Source organism: Lonchura striata, chromosome 2 (assembly GCF_050655825.1).
Source record: "Lonchura striata isolate lonStrDom1 chromosome 2, ASM5065582v1, whole genome shotgun sequence".
Lineage (NCBI taxonomy): Eukaryota > Metazoa > Chordata > Aves > Passeriformes > Estrildidae > Lonchura > Lonchura striata.
Window position 1 is genome coordinate 49,365,012 of NC_140704.1, and position 22,666 is coordinate 49,387,677.

General features: G+C 40.4%; 2 protein-coding genes and 1 long non-coding RNA gene across 47 annotated transcripts in view; 2 read left to right on the forward strand and 1 right to left on the reverse strand.

The window, feature by feature from the left end:
• The window catches only part of CLASP2 (cytoplasmic linker associated protein 2), a 139,216-nt gene extending 136,540 nt beyond the window's left edge, over positions 1–2,676 (forward strand). For all 40 annotated transcript variants that reach the window (XM_021553196.4, XM_021553203.4, XM_085573352.1 and 37 more), the window contains one exon: positions 432–2,676. In XM_021553196.4, coding sequence (XP_021408871.1) covers positions 432–518 — 87 coding nt within the window. In that variant the 3' untranslated portion in view covers positions 519–2,676. The remainder of the gene's footprint in view (positions 1–431) is intronic.
• Positions 1,298–22,666, forward strand: part of UBP1 (upstream binding protein 1) — a 50,180-nt gene continuing 28,811 nt past the window's right edge. For 4 of the 6 annotated variants that reach the window (XM_085573400.1, XM_085573401.1, XM_085573402.1 and 1 more), the window contains exons 1-2: positions 1,298–1,440; positions 11,920–12,036. In XM_085573400.1, coding sequence (XP_085429526.1) covers positions 1,361–1,440; positions 11,920–12,036 — 197 coding nt within the window. In that variant the 5' untranslated portion in view covers positions 1,298–1,360. Of the gene's footprint in view, positions 1,441–11,919; positions 12,037–16,298; positions 16,705–22,666 lie in introns of those variants that run through there. The other 2 variants (XM_021553281.3, XM_021553283.3) reach the window with 2 other exon arrangements.
• LOC146768229 (uncharacterized) lies at positions 1,915–15,795 on the reverse strand. The gene is made up of 2 exons (XR_014953306.1): positions 15,269–15,795; positions 1,915–14,008 (listed from the first exon to the last, which is right to left on the reverse strand). It is a non-coding gene; the product is annotated as an uncharacterized LOC146768229 (long non-coding RNA).

A 22,666-nucleotide genomic window follows, 5' to 3' on the forward strand; every position in this document is an offset into this window, starting at 1 on the left:
ACAGTCTCTGGCAGTGATATTATTTAAAGTGACTCTAGATGATATAGAATCTTCAGTAAATACTAGTATCAGCAACTCTGACTAGAGGCTTAAACCTCAGCAGTAACTTAAAAGATAAAGAAACCCAAACCACTACTATATTTAGAAAAGCATTATAATTGGAGGAAAATAATCCATCTATCTTAATCTAGCTACTTCATATCATATTCTTTATATCCTTAGAGAAGCTTGAGCGGTTTTTACTGACAAATTTTACTTGTGTTTGATGTTTTCATTGGCATGTATGTTCCTTTTGAATAACTGTGTAAAGTACAATTTTGCTTTTAGAGAAAAGAAAAAGGATTAATGTCTATTTTGTTGTACCATTCCTGTAGTCAGACTGTACAGTTTGCAAATACTAAATAGAGTTAATTTCTGGCTTAAATTTGCAGATGAAATTATTGAACCTTTACATCAAACGTGCACAGACAGGCTCTGGAGCAGGAGATACAGCAGCAGATATGTCTGGACAAAGCTAATGAAGCTGACAAGAGTTAACCAGGTCTCCTAAGCAAGGGCAAGGCCCTCTTCAGTGAAAGGAAAATCCTTACATGCAACTTCTGGAACCTTTTTCTTGTTTTGTTTTGTTTTGTTTTGTTTTTTTTTCCCTTTCTTTTGTTATTTTTCTTGTGTTTGGGGTTTTGTTTTTTTCTTTAACCAATGGCTGTCCTCAGCCTGCATGAGACTGTTGCAATAGAATTATTCCAAATCTAAGGAAAAACAGTATTAACATCAGTTGATCAAAGAAGAATAAAATTTTAAAATAATCTTATCCATCAGTTACCCTGTTCATAATCCTCTGTGTCTTCCCATTAACTTTTGCCAGTGTTACTGTATTAAAAAAAAGATGTTTTTTTAATGCTAATTAAAAAGGTATGCTTTAAGCTTCAGAAGTTAAAATACAAGTTCTGTTGCTTTTCTTCAGCTGCAGATAACATTACTTTTTTATTGCTGTTTTGTTTGAATATCATGTCCTTCACTAGAAACAAGAAGTGATGTGAAACAAGGCTGAACTAGTCTGAACTGCAGTGAGACTCGTTCACTGTGCTGGTGGTTCATCATCTTATTTACAGCTTGTTTGGGATATTCTGGAGATTGAGAAATATGCCTATAAAAAGAAAGCTGGATTGATCCAGTTCTGTCACAGTGATATTGTTCATTGGTTGTATGTTTGTTGCATAAATAAGAATTTAGTGTGCGCAGCAGAGGACTGGTACAACCAGTACCTCTTAATGTGGGAGACAGCCCAGCCAGGGCAGCAGTGCCGAGCTGGTGACAGTGTGGCAGCCTGCTGGTGAGCAGCAGAGTTCATGGTCACTTGATGGACGTGAACCATCCTTGTCACCTTTCGTTCTTCAAGCAGGATGCTTCAGAATGGAGTGCTCTGCCCAAGCATGCTCAGTATGTATTTATCTTTATCACTAGAATGTTTCCTCTCAACCTAATTGCTGGAACAAGTAGTCTTGTATTGTAACTCACATGGGATCTTAGGACAACAGTGCAGAAAACTATTCCTTACCTTCTGAAAAGCACCAAGATTTTCTGCATTGAATTTAAATGGGGGGAGGGGGGAATAGTCACAAATGCTATGGATCTCGCCACCTTTTAATTTAAAGAAAAATATATATTTTGGATGAGTAGGAAAAGCTGCATCAAATTATTTGCATGGTTTTCTTGAATAGCATCCTCAAGACCCATCTGGATTAAGGTGTGGAAATGTTTCAAGGGTTTGTTTTTCCATTTTTGAAGAAGAGTTAGTATATTGTGAATAAATGGTTCTTTGTATTTATGAAGTTGATAATGGAAAGAGAACAAAGTTAAGTAAATGTGTCCCTAAATGTTGTCTTTTCCTTTTTTTTTTTTTTTTTTTTCTTAAATAAATATAAGCAGCAAGCTAATTAAGAAATGGGATGAAGCAGTGCCCTTCCCAGGAATAGTAGAACTTTTTTTCCTGACGTTATTTTCCCTTTGATTGTGATTTTGTCTAGTTGCAGGAAGTGTATCCTGATAAGAGAGAAAATAGTGGTGCCAAGGATGATGATCTATGCTAGGCTAAAATTCTCTCTACCTCTTCAGGGTGACTAATTTTTTTTGACTGAGCTGCTGCATATAGCACCCATTAGAACTATCTACAGAAAAATCTTTATTTTTTTTTCCAAATTATCACTTAATGTCTATTCAAAACTCTATTCTTCAACATTGCAGCCAAATATCATAACAAACTACTTACACACTTTATGTGCTAGGAACCCTGAAAAACAAAACTGAATAAAATATTAAGTCAGATGCTTGTAGTTAACATGGAAAGTTATTTTTAGTTTAGTTTCAGGTGAATGCAATAGAAGGAGCTAAGATGTGGTTATTAAAGAAGTAATGCCATTGCAGAGATTTATTTGGAGGAAGATTTGTAGAAATATATGTAAAGACTTAAACCCAAAACTGTCATAACTCATCGCTAGCCCTTTTTAGCAGCTACATGAAGAAAATAGTATCTCCTCCTTCTTTCCTTTGTTACGTGTAACATCTTTGTTGTTTTCTACTGTTTAATTACATTGTGTATTTATAGTTCTATGCTTACCATTGTGCATATACTGGCAATAAAATGTACATAACATTACTTAAAAGATTAGCAATGTATACATTCTGGTTTTTCTGTTTTATTTGATCACATGCTCTAAGAAAAATTAGAAATGTGATTCATACAGCATTGGTTTAAAAAGATTTATCTTAATCTTCATGTTTTGTGCGTCCAAATGATGTTTCTTTATATAGTTTTGTTACTAAATCTGACTTGGCATTTGAGAACATGCTGTGAATATAGGTATATAAGACAATTTTTTAAAAAAATGGAATAGAATCTTTATGAACACAGTTTCCTTCATCTACGCAGATTTTTTGCTTATTATTTCATTTATTTTTTTACATTATATATCATTTACATGTTATTTTTTAATATTTAAAATATTTTTCAGTCTGCAGTCTTGTAGTTTTTACATTTTAATTATACAAAAAGTCAGTTCAAAAAATTACATTAATTTTAAGCTTAATAGCCCTGTATGTTATTCCTGCATTTTGTATAGGTAATATTTATTTTCAGAGAACCATTGCAAGATGACTGTTATTTGTCATCTTTTTGAAGATGCTATTTCATACTGAAAATATAAGTTATTGAAACATACAGTATATATTCTGGATGAAACCTAGTTTTTTTACATGTAAACAAAAGATAGGTTTTTTATCCCCTGTATGACTGAAAAATTTTGCTCCAGGTAGGGGGGAGGAAGATATTTTCCCAAAGTTTGTTCATCGGTTTTGCTTTTAAGCAGTCTTTAAATGTTTTAAGTGAAGATATCCCATGTATTAAAAATCTCAATGCAATATATTTAAATTAATTTTTTACTTATGATATGACTAGTTTTATTTCCAGCAGAGATTGGTTGCTATCTTTGTAAACAGATAGAATCTATTTATATTACATGAACCCATCAAAATGTAAGAATTTCAAAAGAAAATTATTTCCACAGCAGCCAGTTGATCAGATTCACTGCATTGCTTTTTGCCTTCATTTCCTATATTATAAGTAGCTATTAGCTCAGTTAAATTCAAGCAATGATTAGTCATGCCTTATGTTCCTGCTGGAGGTGGTTTCTTTAATGGATTAGCATAAAGATAGCAAAAATAGGACAGTTACAAGTTACTGTTCTTTCAGACAGTTTCTTTATGTTCCTTCTAATATCCTGTGAAGATAGGTCATTGCAGTCATTTGAATATTGAAATGTAATTCTTAAAGGTTGGGTTTGGACTTTAAAAAAGAGGAAGGAGAAGAAAAGCTACGTGCAGAATCAGGATGAGAAATGAATATTGTGGATGTCTCAGACTTGGATGTCATTTGCTTTAAAGAAATTTGAGTAACACATGATGTTCAGATGAAGTCTTAGCAAGGAAGTTGGGATAATAAATGTAAATTGGAAGGAGAGCTGATCATGTAAATTTTCCTGAGTTGGCTTGCTTGTTTGTTTTTGAAGATAAAGGTTGGAACAGATTGAGTTGTGTTTATTATTTGTGGTCTGAGTCACAGAACAAAAAGAACAAACATCTGGATCCTGAAACACTCACATACTCTTAATGGTTTCTGTCCATGTATAAACATTTAAGTCACAAACAAAATTCTATTGAGAATGCAGGCCTAAACTGCTCACAGTTTGAATTTTCAGCAAAGGAATTGAAATGTTGATGTGCCATTGTCGCTTTGAAAACAATCATGAAAGAGAAAATAATTTTGAGAAATAAATCTGTTGAATAACACTACAGTTACTCCCAGTGGGAGGCGAGTGAGAATGGTTCCACTGGCTGTGGTGACTTGCACTGTGTTAGGTTGGGACTTCATAAACACAGAGAAACAATAAACATAAATGTGATGGGGATACATAAGCAGTTTGGAACTAGAGGATTATCTGGAGAACAAAATATGTTGTTTTCTCCCAATTAAAAGAGTAAACTGATGAGTTTTGCAATTATAGTCTACTTTCAGGTAAGATAAAAGTCAATACTTATATTGACCCACTTAAGAAAACATATTTAAATTCTCCCCCACTTGAGTTTTCTAAATCGTTAAATGTACATACTTTGAAGATTTGCTTCATAATTTAAGTGTTTTCTTCTTTTTTGTTAAAACAGAAGATTTTCAGAAATGTGGGAAGTTTGAAGAACTAATTGTGGTGGTTTGGGAAAAGATCAAACTTCACTTTCTTTTTTTCTGTATTTTGTTTATGTTACTATGTCTTAGTGTATTTTAAGAGGTCAGAGTTTCCAAGCTGTGCAGCGTAGATTATCCCAGTTAAAGAAGTTTCTTCATTTGCTGATGGGATTTTAGGATATTAAGTGTATTTACTAAGAAATTTGCAAGCAGTTTTGAATTCTATGTGATTTCTGGTGAATACAAAAATATTGTCACTTTTGATGAATTTTAGATAGATACAGGTGATCCTAGTGGAAATACTTTGAGGGAGTAAGATTGGAAAAAATTATGGATGGTGAAACATGGAAAACACTTTGTTGGTGGAAAATGGAACATACGTGCATGTAAATGTTTGATATCCACTTCTGTTGCTATCAGGAGGTGAAAAGGTAACTGAACTTGATCTTGAGCATCACAGTTTTACAAGTTTTCTTTTTCAGTATCCTTTCTTACCCACTGTCCACCAGTGCTGATCTTTGGACCTGTATAAATTCCTATTACAGCCAATACTGGAGATGGTTCTGATAACTTTATATGTGGATAAATTCAAAAGCAGTGCCTGTCTGTCCGAGGAACACCTGTAGCAGTTAAAACTAAACAAGTAGATTTAAGTTATGCAGTAGACAGATATTCTCAAAAGTCAGCTGGATTGGTTTAGGTATTCCCTTACCATCTATTCATCTCTGCCTGTGGCAGAGCTAACAGAATACCTTTGTGGGAGCTTCTGTAATATGTTCCTCAGTCTGACTTGTCTGGAATAATCTCAGACTGGTCCCCCAGCAACACCAAGGACTCACAGACCTGTGCCAGAGAATGAACAAATGTCTGTCCTGGGTTGAGAGGGTCTGTCTGCTTGGGGAGCAGTGGTGGGGGAGGAAATACAAGAAAACCCACCTGTTTCTTAGCACAGTGTGTTTGACCTGAGCACATACAGCTCATATCAAAATACCAGGGAAGATGAGGAAAGTCTTGATTGCAGCTTAGATATCAAGTGCAAGCCTGTAGGGGAATAGTTGTGTGTTCCATTTCAAATTGCAGATCAGCATGTTTTAAACTCCTTAATTAATTTATATACTAGTCAGAAATAATATATTTGAAGTGTACCTAGCAGTGTACAACTGCAAAAAGCCTCTTATCTGGAAAAAGAGTAGCTTCTGGCCTTTTACTTTGTGGCCTTTCAGAACAACTTAAATTGATGCAGATAAAATATTTTTATACTATAGTAAATTACTTTAGAGATGGTTGTATCACCTAAAGAATTTCTGAGCTGTTTGATGCCAGTTTTGATCTTTGAGATGACAGCTACAGCTATGCTGGCCAATCAATGGAAATAGTTTTCCAAGACAAAATTACCTGCTTTCCCTAAGGAATTTTTATGCATCACCATTTATATAATCTATACGTGCCCCAGAGAAGAAATCTAAATTGGATATTATCTGATTGTTCAGAAAGTGCCAGCTTAAAATTTTTAAAACCTCACTTGAAGAGCTAGTAGTGTTAGAGGCTGCCTTTTCTCAGAAATCTATTAATTAGCCACTGTTTGGGCCATGTAAGAAGATTTTAGCACTGTTAAGAGGTGGAAAATGCATGGTTACTGGAAAATAAGGACATGGTATATATACTTAATGTTGCAGCTAATGTTCTAAAAAACCTTAAAGCCCCTTTTTGATTTGTAAAGTTTTTAGGAAGGGAAGTTTCTTGGAATACACAACGTCTTGCTTTCTGCTTTGGGAATTGAGAGGAAAATACTGATGTTGGAGGACTTTATTTACAAGCCTAAGCCAGCCCAATGCTAGAAAATGTTAGACCTGGCAGGGTACCAAAGCTGCCTCAGAGCCTCAAGTGAAAGGGAGTCCATTAGGAGTGAGAAATAACCAAGCTCTGTTTTCTGTGTCAGGCAGCCTACATTGCCACAGCAGTCTGGGAATCCAAATACTGATTTTTAGGCTACCAAGCAGAGAATAGCAGAGTAACAACTACTTGAACTTGTCCACATTTATAGACTTCTGAGTTGTCTAAAAATAGAATGGATTCCACCCTTTGCCACCATTATAAAAACCTGATCACTTACGTTTAGATTCAGGTATGATGTAATGAGTTAAATCAAAATATTCTCTGCTCAGTGATGCTGTTGAAATACCAGTGCCTACAAATTATCTCCATGTCATAGGCTTCTTTGTAGGCCGTGGTCTTCCTAAAAGGCAGCAGATGAAACAGAACAAAGCAAAGGTAATACTTGCTATGCTCCATCTCTTAAGGTGTGAAGTCAATAAGGCATTTATTCTGCAGTTCATACCTCAGCACCTTACTGCATCCTGAGATTGAGAAGTAGGTAGTGTGATGAATATGACTATGGAGGAATAAACTACAGACCAGGAATTCCTTACAATGAAGACTTTCTAAAAAGGGGGCAGCATATCCTGCTGCATTTTTCATAAGCAGCCAAATCTATGGTTTTTGTAAGCCAACACTTGAGCATTGGAAGCAATGCATATTTCTCCTTTACTTAGGAAGTTAACTTCTCTGAATGCCTCATATCAAGGAGACACTGAAGCAAGTCAAGTCAAGGTATTTGATCAAAATTATCAGAAGGAGCTGTTGAAACATTTAGCATGCTCAGCAGTGTTAAACATCAAACAGAGTTCTGGTCAGATATCCTGTGATGTGTTGTCTTGCCTCTCTGCTGGCAGTGTCCTAAGACTTCTATGGGAACTTGAGAATTCTAGTAAAAATGTTTCTTGTGGGTTTTCCCATTTCCCCTTTATTTTTGTTGGCAAACCTGTTTCTCAAGACTTCTGTATCAAGTCTGTAACAAAAATCACTGGAGAGCAAAGACTTCCATTAAACAAAATTTTCAGAATAGATACTGAATTCACAGTTTCTTATATTGTGCCTGATTAAGTTTTTCATGTGTTGTCTGTAGAACAATTTTTATTTGGTGAAAGCAAAGATAACATTTGGTCATATATAACTGGTTATAATGCCAGTATTTAAGGTCATTTGTTGTAGTTCTCAGAAGAGCAATCAGAAAAATTATATGAGGAGTCTGATCACCATAAAAAAGATTAGCAAGCTGAGTGGTGCCTTAGGAGACTTCATCATTTTGAATGCAGCTCATGGGAAAAAAATCCAGTAAAGTTATCAGGTACTATATGCTAAAGTACTTAACTTCAGTGCATATCCACCCATTAGCAAAACATGAGCCTCCCCACCTTAAATTTCAAGTTGGACTTTGTATGCCATACACAAGCCTTAGAGCAAGAGATGTTTTAAATAAATAATGTCTTGTTGTTTGTGTATACAGTGCTCCTTTGCTGAGATCTGTGTGCTTACTGGGCAGGTCATAAAGCAAGAATTAAAAATAGCCCCTTAACAATAAACAGTACAAGGTAAAAAACTTGCCTTATTTGTCCCCAAACTTGAAGGACCATGTAACCACATACCTTTATGTCTAGAGGTTAATCAAGGGCAGTAGGTGTGGGTGTGGGGAATATACAGTGTTTCACAAGGAAAAATACCAGATTTAGATGTAATTTGGGAAGTTTATCCTGATTTTAAAAATTGAGTTACAATGTACTTGAAGCTGTCCCTATATACTGTTCACAACAAGTTATCAGTCAAAACACAAGACTCTGAACAGGAAAAATAAAAGAAACACTGAATTATATTGAATAATAATTAGTTAGAATAATAATCTATATGTTCTGTCTACTGTATTCCATACAAGGAACTCAGAGCATCTCTGATTGATAATCTTGTCAACCCTTGGAGGGGAAGGAAATAAAAAGGCAAAATTTCTTCTTTACAGTGCTTTTTCATAGATGTCCACAAGACCTGGATGTGCTTTGGTTCTGTTGCACCATCAGGGACATGGTCACAGTGGGATAGGATGGTTTGTTGCAGCAGCTTCTGTGGTCACACTGTGTCAAGTATGAAATAGTTCGCATACTGTGAGGGATGCCTGTCACAGACCTTGGGACTTCTACCTTTCGTAAGAAGCAGGTACTTAGATCAGAAAAGCTTCCATTATTTCACCCTCCCTACAAACACCCCATCTCTTCTAGGCAGTAGTTTTTTGGATATTATCAATGACTCAATTGTCCACATAAGGGTGGTATTTGAAGATTCAAATGAAGGTAAGAGACTGAATGGGCACATTTGTTGTGATACTCCCATGTTTTATTACAGCCTTCTGTTGTGGTCAGCAGAGTCAAAGCTCTCGTAACAGCTGGGCAAGCTAATGACAGAGAACTGAAAGCAGAGAACTGAAGCTCTTGCTCGTTATCTGCATTCAGAATACATGAGCTGAACCCAGACCACTAGCTAAATGGGCTGATTGCCTGGGCTCCCCTGGGGTGGTTATTTTGTGACAGCAAATTGTGTGTCTTGATATTAAGAACATATCTGCAACCCTGGTGTATGGTGTTTATGTTACTTTAAAATATCAAAATTAATTCTAAAAGGGCTAGGAACCAAGTCTATGCTCAAGATAAAAAACACGTCTCAAATACTTTTGCTCCCAAGTTCTCTCTTGGACATCACAAAAAAAAAGACTAATCAAAACTGCTGTGTTCCTTCTCATTTGCATTCTAACAAATGAGCATCTGTCAAAAGCAGCAGGCTGGTTTGGGGAGGGGAAAAGGTGTTGGACAATTTAAAGCCACTTGAGCTCTGTGGGATATGCATAGAGAGGTGGGAGCCATTTTGTGGTAGAGCTCTTTGAGTGAAAGGGAATCCATGGTATTACCCTTTCCATTTGACAGAAACACAAGTCACAGAACAAAACATGGCTGCCCTCCATATGGGAAGCACATGTAAACCCCAAGGAAAGTTGTGAATGTGTTTTGTGGGATGTGTTGTTCTATTCTTGAGAATAATCAGTGCAGGTGGAAATGGAGCTTCCAAATAGATGTGCTACATTCATTTAACTCCTTTGCCAAAATTAGGGCTGAAGACAGAGTAGCTTTGTTTTTCAATTTACCAGTTTATGGAGCAAACTGGATACCAGGATGTATATATATTCTTTTCCTACAGTCACTGAAATCAAAATAATTATTAATACAACAGTGATCACTGGACACGTGCAGCCCTTTACATCTGTGAGGATGCTTGTTACAAGTCTGTCGTTACAGAGACGTGTAAGAGGAACAACTAACCTTGAAAAGACTCACTGAGCTCTCATTCTTGCTGCACCAAAAATCAGTTTTGTACACAAGCAGATCTGTGTCATAACAGCTCTCCTAGAGGTACTTATGTGCCACTTGGAGGAGAAAAATCTCTCAGCACTAAGGCAGTAATCCCAATTCTTGTCTGCTTTCCTGGGCAGTGTCACCTGTGGATGTTTGTTTCCCATCCTATATATACAGTTCCTCTATTCTTATTCTGTATTATTATATGTTCAGGAGATTATTCTGCCTCTTTACTTCACTCTGTGAGACCCCACCTGGAAAGCTGCATCCACCTCTGTGTTCCCCAGCACAGGAAGGGCATGGACCTCGTAGAGTGAGTCCAGAGGAGACCGAAAGATGATTAGAGGGATGGAGCAGCTCTCCTGTGAGAAAAGCTGAGAGAATTGGGTTTGTTCAGTCTGGAAAAGAGATGGTTTAAGGGTCACGTTATTGCAGCCTTCCAGTACCTGAAGGGAGCCTGCAAGAAAGAGAGAGACATTTGAGTATGTAGTGACAGGACACGGGGGAATGGATTTAAACTGAGAGTAGGTTTAGATTAGATAGTAGAAAGAAATTCTTTGCTGTGAGAGTAGTGAGACGCTGGAACAGCTTGCTTAGAGAAATTGTGACTGCCTCATTCCTGGAGGTTTTCAAGATCGGGTTGTATGGGACTTTGAACAATCTGGTCCAGTGAAAAGTGCCCCTGCCCATGGCAGGGGAGTTGGAACTACCTGATCTCTGAGATCCCTTCCAACCCAAGCCATTCTATGATTCTGGTCTTTGCTTTTTTATTTGCATTGTTTGATGTTAAGTAAATAGAGTAAATTAAGGGAGAATTGACTGAGATGCTATTAAAAAATCCCCAGCCAATTACGATTATTTGAAACTTTTTTGGCTGCCACATATTATTATCATTTTAATATTAAACAATTCCTTTTTGTTCCCCAGAATCTTGCTCCCTGATGTTCTGATTTTTATAGCTTGTGTGTTGCCACAATATTGTAATATCTTTTAAAAGTATCTTTTTATAGAATGAGCTAGTATTAAAAAAAAAAACAACAACAAAACAAAAATAACAAAGCCACCAATGAACTACTAATTTTTGTCAGTAGTCCTTCCTATTTCAAGAAGAATGGGTGCCCTCTGCAGGTAACTATTTTCAAATGAGGATTTTGGATGTGTGCCTACTATTATTTCTGAATGTCAAGGTATTTGCAGGCTCAACGTGTACTATTTTATGTGTTTTAAAACTGATACTGCAATCCTGGCTGCAAATTCCAGCAAACAAATGGCACTGAGTGCACCAAGCAGCTGGTTTGCATCTGAATGTGATTTTTCCTTACTGGCTGTGAGGAAGAGTGTTGGTTTGGTGTTTGAGTAAATATTTTTCCTGCAATTTGACAGTGTTTTCATTGTTGGGTTGGCATTTTTCTTTAATCTTGGTTCACAGCAAGAAGGTAACTATAAGGTTGCAGTCTGGCTGCCACCAGAATGAAATGAACAGCAAAAAGGCTGCAGTCTAGGCACTGCTGAGAAGGCATCTTTCTCCCTTAGAGAGGTCTTTGTGTATTCCACCATTTTTCTTTTTTCTCTGCAGTCAGTTGTGCCTGTGCAGGTTAGTGTTCAAGGTCTCTCTGGACTGTGTGAAGAGGGAGCTGGGTGCCTCTCTGAGACCAAGTGCAGTGAAACAGCCCTTCCTCTGGCTCCATAACACAGAGCTTGCTTGGTGCTGCTCTAGGATAGTGTGGGGGGACAGGAGGAGAGAAACAAGGATACTGAGCTGCACTTATGTCACATTGGTCATAGAAAAGCCCTGCAGCTGGGGAGCAGCCAAAGCCATCAGCTACCTGCCTCTTCAGGAGGGAGGGATAACTTGCTGGCAGCAGCTGAACGTAAAGGCCTGAGAGCAACCCAACTGCAAATGTAATCTGAATTTGCTATTTGTTTTCTCTTTCCTATCTCCCATCCCTGCAGCGACCATCTCTTAGCTGAACACAATGCTTCACCTCACCCCAAAATGCTTTTTTGGCACAGCCAGCCTGAACATTATCACCACCACCAGTATGCCACCAGTAACAACAGCTACCTGCGGTAAGTGAAGAATGGGAGTGACTTTTAATAATAATAATAATAATGATAATGCTATAATACTCAATAATGCAGACTAATGTGCAATCTTTGTTAATCCATGAGTTGAAGCCTTCAAACAGAGCTGGTGATTTGAAAGAAATTGGAGCAGTAGAGTCAAGGTTTACTTTGCTGTAGTAGCCCTACAATTCTCACAAGCCATGTCACTGTATGTGCATGCTGCTGATAGTGTTAGGAATGTTTTGCTGCTTAATATGATATTCACAGATGCATTTGTTTTGGTTGGTTGGGGTTTTTTAATTACATTTGCAGTCTGTAGATAAAACTGTTTATATTAAATAATACAGACTTAGAAATACCTTGATGTCTCATATCTACTCTGATTATTTGCTGGAGCTCAGTTGATCTGCAGGATCAGGGCTTTGGGCTGCTTGTCATATCAGTGCAGGCTAAATGCTTTGCATTGAAACCCTCATGCAATATACAGCTTATTGCATCAGCATATTCCTGTGAGCTACAAACCTACTTCACCTCTTCATGATTGAAATATTATTTGTGTATAGTATTCAAATTTTCTTATAATTAAAAATTATTGTGCTTTGACAAGAGCTAGGCTCATAGATTCCAGATAATCTTGATGTTAATTAAGTTTCAATTTCTAATGTGGTTCACTCTTTGTATTAAACTTTAGCTTATTACTTTTTTGCTAAATACAATCTACATAAACATGACAGTGTTTAATAATTTATCTTGATGTTGCTCTTTCTATATTGGTAGCCTTACAACCATTGCTGCATCACAGCATTACTAGTTCTCCTGCAGAATTGTTGAGTAGCATGTTTTTATTAGAAATGTGTTAAGTTTTAGATTTTAAAACAAACAAACCGACCAAAAATAAACCCAAAGGAATTGAGGCTGTATTTGGGTTCCAAAGTATGCAACTAATGAAATTGCAGTGGAGTTTCCCAGTACAAAGGTGAGAGTGATTTGGAATTTAGATTGGCTTAACACAGATAGTAAACACAGCAATGTTTCTATTGACTCAAGCAATAAAGCAGAAACGAAGGACAGGGGCTCGATTTCCCTGACGCAACCTTGTTTACAAGTGACATGCATGGCTCCAGCACAAACGGAAGCAAATCACAAGGGAAAGTGAGGGTGTCCACTCCCTCCTCCAGTTTTCCCTTCTTCAGCCTCTCTTCAGCCACGAGGAGATTGATCCCCTCACAACTTTTCTCAGGGTCTATTTTCACCATGTCCTTGCCTTTCCTTTCCTTGGTTCCTATACTTGCTTCCATTTTCCCACTCTTATCTAAAAATCTGCCATTTGAGTCCCTCTGAAGTTGCTCTTCCCACACATTTTTCAGCAGCTGCCTTTAGGTTTGGATGGCAGCCTGCATTTGTGTATTGAAATGCAGCATAGGGGGGACCCTTCCATCAATTATGGGCTGTATATGGGAGCTGATCTCTAATGAAATTGCCCCTCAAGGCCAACCACCTTGAGAAGAAAGAACACAAACCAGTTCAGGCATGAGGCTTCAGTCTGGTCTTAATAATTGAGTAGCTTGCCTCTGTCCTCAGTTCACCTTTAGTGAAACATCACACCTCAGTCCCACATCTGGACATCAGTAAGACTGATAGAGAAGCAATCAACCTCGGGGGAGGATGCCAGCCAGCAATAGTGATAAGCAGATGGAGAAAGGAATGTCCCAGGATCCCTACATCCCAGCAGAACTGTACTTGGAATGCTTTTTTTGCAGATCTATTGGCAAAAACAGACTTCCACTGCATACACTTTCTCTCCACCATATCATGTCTCCAATTCCAGTCACTGGGTCTGCAGAAGTGGAATGGCAGGGCCACAGGCAGTGTCGTCTCTGACAGGTTAGACTTGTGGATCTGGCCTGCTCAGAAGCAATTTGTGTGCATTGCTGAACCTCATCTGAGGATCTGATAATGGCACTGATCAAGGAACCTGCCCCAAAGAAACACATCACAAGCATGTACTTCAAAAACAGCAAAAACCAAACAACGCATACCTCTACAGAAAGCTTGTTGTGAATGAGCCAGGGATACAAATACTGCTAAAGTAAAAAAAAATGCCTTCCCTTTAATATTCACATTTTAACAGAAAAAGGGCATTTTGTGTCCTAAAATAGATAAAGATAACATCTTCAGAAATACCAGCAGTCACTTGGTTTATCACAGACAAGCTACACCCAGCTTTTAAAGACTGAAATGCAAGAGGATGGGTTTCACTGTATACCCTCAGGAATGGTTGGAATTTATGTCACAATTCCCAAAATAAAAATCACCAATTTATGATCTCATAACTGTTACGTAGTTATGTTAGCATAGATCTAGTAAGCAGAGAAACCAGTTTTGCTATGCATAAATCATACTGTATGTGGCCTCTCTGGTCTTGGATCCTATCTGTCAGAAGTAGAAAGTGCACTACTTTTAGTTTCCCACAAACCTTGTTTTGTAAAACTTAAAAAAATAGGGTTTCATGTTATTTTCTGCTGCCTGGGTATTGTTGTCATCTTGTCAGGATTAAAAGAGGAATCTTGCCAGTGGTAATTTCAATTCTTCTCACTAAAAGCTGTAACATGGTAACTAGTTCCTACATTAGTGGCTTGTCCATGAGCCTTTGCCTTCTTAATAAATCTCACTTTTTCTAAGCTTCCCCTTATATGCAGATGAATTGTTCATCTCTGCCCAGACAGGCAGAGAACTCTTAGAGCAATTACAGCAAGAAAAACAACTGAACCTTTTTTTTTTTTTTTTTTTGAGAAGATGGCAGTCATTTTAACTTACAAAGTGCCTTTAAAGATCATAAATCATGGTCTGTGTACCTCTCTTTATCTTTGAGGATGCTATATGCACATTTTGAACAACACCTAGTATTGTGTTAACCATTAATTAACTTAGGGCCTTCCTGCCTTTACCTTTTGCAAAACTTGTGCAATTGTACTAAAAGCATGTTACTATAGCATCAAAATACATTTTAAGGTCTTAATACTGCTCTGTAGTTTGTTCTCCAGACCTAACATTTTAATTGTCTCGTGAATTGTTAAATATTAAGGGAATTTTTCTGCGAGTAGAGAGGGGCCCTCATCGGTATCTATCACTATCTGAAGGGAGGGTGTCCAGAGGACAGAGCCAGGCTCTTGGTGGAGCCAAGCAATAGGAAGAGAAAGGCAGTGGGCAGGAACTGATGCACAGCAAGTTCCACCTGAATATGAGGAAGAACTTCTTCACTGTGTGGGTGACCAAGCACTGGAACAGATTGCCTGAAGAGGTTGTGAAAGTCTCCCTCACTGGAGATACTCGAGAACCATCTGGATGCAATCCTGTGCCATGTGCTCCAGGATGACCATGCCTGAGCAGGGTGGGACCAGCACGGTCCTTTCCAACCTGACCCTTGTGTTCCTCGAGGATCCCTTCCAACTCAGAATATTCAGTAAGTCTGTGGGGTTTGGGTGTTTTTCTGTTCTCCGGGAAAAGCGACCATGCAACGGCTTGGGTTGGGAGCGGGCCTTAAAGCTTATCTCGTTCCAGGCCCCCCAGCCATGAGAACGGACACCGAGCACCGAGCGCGGCTGCTCGGGGCAGCCACCGCGCCGGAGGTCGCTGAAGAGCGAGCGGGCCTGCGCGGTGTGCGGCTCGGGCGGCCGCCATTCCCGGCGGCGGCAGCGCCATTCCCGGCGGCGGCAGCGCCATTCCCGGCGGCGGCAGCGCCATTCCCGGCGTCCCGCGGGCGCCGCCGCCCCTTCCCGCTCCCGCCCCTCCCTCCGGCCGCCGCCGCTTCCGGGGCGCGCTCCCGCCATGCCGCGGGCCTGGGGAGGAGCGCAGGGATCGCTCGCGCCCGTCACGCTGACGTCACCTGGCGTGAGGAAGTGCCTCCTCATTGGCCGGGCTTCCCCCTCACCCCTCCGCGCCCGCCCCTGATTGGTCCTGCCGGCGGGGCCGAGCCAATCGGCGGCGCCGATCGCGGGCAGGCACCGCCCCGGCAGGCGCTCGGGGGTGGAAGCGGCCGCCATGTTGTCGTGAGCGGCGGCGGCGGCGCTGCGGGACGCGCCGGAGCGGCGGGCGCGAGCCCCCGGGGCGGCCGTGACCTCCGGCGGCGGCGGCTCCTCCCCGGCGGGCGCTCGCGGTGCTGCTGCTGCCGCCGCAGCCTCCCCCCGGCGAATGATGCGGCGGGGGGCGCCGCTGGGCTGGGCCGGAGCTCGGGCGGCGGCAGAAGCGGCGGCGCTGGGCAGCGTCAGGTCGGAGGAGGAGGCGGCGGCCGCCCGGTCCCCAGCGCCCCGCGGCGGCCGGGCGGGCGCAGGATGCTGAGAGCGACCCCGCGCCCTGGTCGCGCCGCGAGGAAAGGGCCCCCCCGGGGCTAAGCGCAGAGTCGCCCCCGTCCCCCACCCCGCACGTGCTTTTTTCCCCCTCTCCCCGTCTCCTCCAGCCCCTCGCCTGCCCGGCACCGCCTCCCCGGCCGCGCCGGTGCCGCGCGGCTCCGCCCCGTCCGGCTCCTCCCGCGGCGGGAGCGCGGCGGGGCCGGCGGAACATGGCGTGGGTGCTGAAGATGGATGAAGTGATCGAGTCCGGGCTGGTGCACGACTTCGACGCCAGCCTCTCGGGCATCGGGCAGGAGCTGGGAGCCGGTGCCTACAGCATGAGGTAACTCGCCCCGCAGTTCACCCCCGGCCTGGGCGCCGCGTCCCCGCCGGCCTCGGGCCGCGCTGCCCTGCCCGTGCCGCTGGGCAGGCTGGGGCTGCGCGGGAAGGAGCCCGAGTTTCTCTCTTTCCCCCCTCTTTTTTTTTTTTCCCCAATTCCGCAAGCTTTTCCCGAGGCGTGGGCACGTGCGAGGGGATCCCGCCCTGCCCTCCCGTGCTGCTGGCAGGTGGCCGCTCGGGAAGGGCGGGCAGCTGCCTGCGCTGGGGTGCTGTCCCCGTTATATGCCAAATCCCCGTCCTAAAACTGACGTTTCGCTGTCCTTTCGGGGTGTAACTGGACCCTACATTCCAAACTACGGTCATCTTGCACTCGACAAATGTAGTTCTTGTTCGTGATAAACAATAGGTGTTTCCTGCCAGGTTTAAAAATGTTCTTTCTCGACCAGGTAAACGTCGTAGTTAATAAAGTGGTAGTATGGCTGTGCTTTATTCAGTACTTATTCTGTATTTCTGTGTAGTGATGGGGTTTTTTTCTATGTAGTGTGTCTTTAATGATGGCGGGTTTTTTTCTTGCCGTGTAGCTCTCTCTGTTCGCAGTAAACTTGGCCGTTTCCTTACCTTTTGATTGTTTTCCAAGGTTTACTAAGTTAGTGTTTAAGTAGCGTTTGGATGTACCTTTTTGAAACTAAGTTAAAACTGTACTTGTTTGAATAAATTTTAGCTTGCCCATGGGCAGAATGTGTGGACTCCTGAGTAACGACTTAGTGTGAAAAGGAAACTGTTTTGGCGACAACGACAGACATTTTAAGTCCAAGGTTTTCGACATGGTTTGTCAGTGTTTTAGTATTTTGTCTGGAGAAGTAAAAACACTTGAGTTTGATAATTTTGATGGCCTAGCCTTTATAAAAGGCACGTTCTCAGGGAAAACTGAAACTTGCAGGTGACCACAAGCTTCATCTATTATGTCTACTTTAAGGCAGTACTTCCCAGGGAAAATGTTTGGAAGTGCAGCGTCTTTGCTGGAAGTTACGGAAAAGGGCTTCTACTGGATAGAAATGAGGACCGCTGTGATAGTATTGGTATTGTGAGTTAAGTGGGTTTCTGGTGGGACATGTACTTGATGGGGGTTTTGTTTTGTGCAGGGTTTCGGTTGTGTTTTGGTCGGTTGGTTAGTTTGCTTTTTTGTTTTTTGTTGTTTTTTTTTAATAACGCTGAGAACTTGCCAGTTCAGAGAATGAAGTGATTCATACGTCTTCATGAGAATATTCCTGATTTTATATTCAGCATGTCTGGATTTTATCCCATGTCTATCCTGTTTCTCTCTTTGCAAACCTTCAGATATTCATCCCATGAAATGGTGTGCCAGTTTTTGTGGCAGCTGTGTGGTTGTTGCCTAGATGGGTTGTAAGTGCAGAAAACCAGTGGAAAACGCATGTGCTTATGGTCAAGAATTACTCTTCTCTTACTTAATTCAGTTCTTTCTAGGATCTCTTATGAATAAAAGTTCTGCATTTTGACTGTTAGATTTTTTTTGTATTTTCATAACTTAGTTTCTCATCCCAGTAATGCACACACTTCAGTTTCTAGAAACTGTAAGAATTATCATCCTTACTGTTGCGGATAGATTGTTTTTTCTGGTCATTGTGGATGGCTTTTTGTTACATAGACCTGCCTATTAGGATACTTTGAATTACCACAGGAGTTGTAGCCATTAAAAACAGCACTTAAAAAGTCGGATTGTATAAGCTACATATTAGTCTTGAATCTGTTGCACACTTCATCTGCAGAAAAATTTTGGAAGATATACAAAGTAGAAGCAGTATTTGTAACTTAAGTCATGAACCCCAAGTTAAAGGCATCTCCTAATTGCCCTTAGTATTTGTTGGATTCAGAGTGATTCTCAGCACTTATTTAAATTACTCTCTGTATTGGTCAGATTTCTACTTCAGAGAAATTACAGCCCGTTAAGTAATGTGAGAGAAGAAAACCAAGAGAAGTGGCAAAGCATGAACAGGAGAGTTACTGCTCTGTCACTGTTCACTGTGCCAGTAGAAGTTAAGTACTTGTCACTTTATTACGGAAAAGATAAGAAAATTTAATATTGCCTGGAGGAGAGTCCTGGGAGAGCTCCTCAAGGTATATGCCCCCTTGACTTTGTTAGGAAGATCAGCATGTAATACTTTTTAACTGTTTGGGCTGTATATAAAGGAGTTGATACTTCCTGGAGTTGATGATGACTCAGTGCCCTTAGAATATATGGCATTGCTCCTGTGTTTATTCTTCCTGAGAAAGTCGCACATGTTCATTGATCATCAATCCATTGTAGGATTCTTGTTAGAAGGCAGCTAAGTGCCTCCTAAATTCCCCTGCAGATTGACACAGTTTTAAATGGTTTTTGAAATTTCCTTATAAAGTCTCAAAACCCGTTTTTTCTGGTTGCTGTTATAGCACCTTCTCATGCAATAAGAAACTGCCTATAATCACAAAATTAAATTCAATTGATAGAAAAAGTTGTCAGATATGTCAAATAACACCTGCACCAAAACCCATATAAAAACATTGTACCCTTCAGTAAGGGGTTAGTGAGTTTTGAGTTAATTTAAGGGAGTTAGTGTTAATTTCCATTGGTAATGGGCCCAATGGCACCCATCATGTTTTTTATGAATCCCTCATAATATCCGTTGTAACACAACAGTAGTTGTGGACATTTGAGGACCACTTATGGTTGCTGTAAACTGCAAAATAATTGGCGGCTATTTAAAGACAAGTTTCAAAGAACTGTCTGTCATATTTCTAGCAGAATTCCATTTTTCATCAATGAATTACTTGATTATTGAATCAATATTCATTGTGTTAATTGAGCATTAATAGTTAGACAAGTATCTTAGTGACTGTATTTTTTGTGTAATGTGAAAGCTTAGTACATGCATTTATTTAAATGCTTGCAGTTCCAATGATGTTTGTAGTGGTACAATTCAAGCCTGTCATGGGGAACTCAATAATTATTTCAGAAGTAGCTGTTTTGGTATATATTTGTAGTTTAAAACCTGAAGTTCATCAAACTAAGTTAAAAAATTACTTTTGGTTCCGAAATGGAGAAGTCTCTACAAAAGACTGTATGAAAATACATCCAAACAATCCTCCATTTTTGGAGAATTAAGTCAATTTGACTCTGCTGCACTTCCCAAACACCTAAGTGTCTTTGGAGAACGCAGCTGTCTGCTGCCTTGGTTGAAAAGAGGGAAAGCCTAATGCAGTCTTCAGTCTTGTCTCCTTACTGTGGTGTGGAAAGCCTTGGCTGTGAGGGGCCTTGGTGTACCACCTCAAGCACAGTTCAGGCTGAAGGAACCCTGAGATGGTCAGGCAGGAGTTGAGGGAACATTGTCTTACGACTTAGAGCTCTCCTTTCAGGAGGACAAAGGGAGAGTGTTCTTTTCTAACAGCTGTCCCCGACAGCCTTTTTTGGTTTCTGATAAACATGATTGTGTTGTGACGGTTACTGCCTTAACTTCATAGTTGCTGTGCAAAACCAAAAAGGAGTTATCTCATTCAGGCCCTGGATTTGGTTGCTTTACATTATGACAGACAAACTGCTGTTTATGTTTCCCCTAATGTCTCCCACTCTTTTGAGACTACTGCTGGTTATATTGGATTTTTGAAAGAGGAATCTTTGCTGATGGTATCCTGATTTTTTTTTTCTTCTTTTTTGGATATACAAAGTGCTTTCTGCAGAACACATTATAAAGCTTCTGTTTTAGTATTCTGTTCTATTTTTTTATGCATTACACTGTAGAAAAAATTAATTTTCACTCACATATAGACTCTAAAATAAAATGTCAGGTACTGATTAGAATTGGAGCTGGATTCTTCATGCAAGCACAGAAATAAATAAATACCTGTGAGGAAATAGGCATTTGAAGGAAAAGAATATCCATAAACCTAAGCCTCCTTGCTTTGTTACCACAGATAAAACATGTTGAAAGATAAACCTCATGTTCTAGATCGTTGACATTAGGTTGGGTTTGAGTTGTTTTCTTCCAAGTTGAGTATGTGCATACATTACAAAAAATCAGGAGCCAGTTTGATTTTTAAGGAAAAGACTTCAAAGTGCAGAACTATCTTCTCTGTTCCTCTGTCACCTCTCATGTTGGATGGACATAGCAGATGGAGAGCAGGGCAGCAGGTCTGCCTTCATGTGCTCTTCAGGCATTTCCTATGTAGGAGCCATCTGTACTGGCCGCCTGACCTCCCTGTGTTGGAGGAGTGGATTTGTCATGGTGAACATTATTACTTCTTTTCTTGGTAGGAATGACACAGGTTTTGTTGTTGGCATTTACTTCTTTCTTTGATTGGTGGTTTCTTGTATTTTGTGCCAGACTCCCCTTAAACTGAAGCCTTTCTCCATCTGAGTTTCTGTGTGATAGTCTGTGGGATTCCCAGGAACAGCATTATATTTGCACTGTTTCTTGTGTGTTGGATTTCTTGGACAGCTGCTGCAGAGAAGGTTGTTTCCCAGAAATTAATTCCAGGGGTTTCCCCCCATCAAACTTGCTTTTGTGGACACAGGGGAAGTGTTAGGCAGTCCCAGGTCTCCCATTGCCTTACATTTTCCTATGGCTTGCTCATACCTCTGAACAGTTCAGAGCTTGGCCTTGAGATCTTAACTCTTAATTCAAAGACTGCTTGAGAAAAAATTTTGTTAAAGGTATTTGTCCTCATAAAAACCATGCTTTAAAGTTTCAAAAGGCCTTGGGATGCTTTAGTACTCACACCCAAAAGTATACAATCCAGAAGATAGATAAGGCAGATGATTGATGAGACATCAGTTTGAATTTTGTTGACATAGTAGTTCCTGATCTTGTAAGGACAGGAAGTTCTTAATTTATTTTTTGGACCCTATTATTTTGACCCTATTATTATTAGGGAGGGGGATTTTTGTTTGTGTGTGTTAGGTTTTTTTAAAAACACTTTGGACAATGTGTAGAAAGAAGATTTTAAGTTTTTAAGGAAGGTGATTTTGAAGGCTTTCAAACACATTTCACAAGCACAAGGGGATAAATTACATTTTTCTTGGTCTTTTTGTACTATGCTCACCTAGGTTACATGACATAGGACAGCTTCTCACATGTGGTGCATCCCACTGGATGCTTTAGTTCAAACGGTAACATTCACCTTGCTTCCTTTTCTAAGCCTTCCTGCTTTTGTATGGTGATGTTTCATGTGTGCACCTCTGTAGCATAAGTAGCTAAGGCTTGTGTTGGAGGATGGGTTTCCTGCCTGTATTTGGGGTGTAATGAAAACTGTTTCTGTTGGGTTTTTTTCTGGGTAAATCTTCTGTCTTCTCTTAGGAAGAAAAGAGTGTCTTTTATTTGAATGCTTTAGATAACACGTGCTAAGGAACTGTGGTAAGACTTTTCTTACTAGAGCTAAGTTTCAAAAACTTGGTCTCAGAGTTCCTTCCATGAGGAGGGTAAACCCTGCTAGATGGACTTTCTCAAATTAGATCAGAAAATACAGCAAAAGATGCTGCTTGTCCTTCGAAAGGTTAGTTCTTGCCCATACATCAGCTTGCTTGTGATTCTAAAGTTCACTTAAATGAGACAAGTGAAGTGAGTTTTTACTTCACAAGATCAAAAGTTAATATTGGCAAAAAAGGAACAGAATCAGTTTCCTCAAGCTCTCTGTCCCCCTGTAGTCTGAAATAATTTCAGCAGTAACTATTTTGGAGCACTTGGCTTTTCCTCCCTCTGGGCTGCTCTGCCAGTGGGCACTTCAGTTTAGGTAAGAGGTTCTTTGCTGTGTGAAATAACTTAAGCAAAGCTGGCACTACAAGTCTCTGTTTCTAATCTGTACTGGCCTAGCAAAAACAAGATTTCACCAGGTGAGTAGGAAAATGACTAAAGGATGCCTGCATAAGTATACATAAGCATGGAGGCTGCCAGGGATTGACTCTGGTAGATGATTAA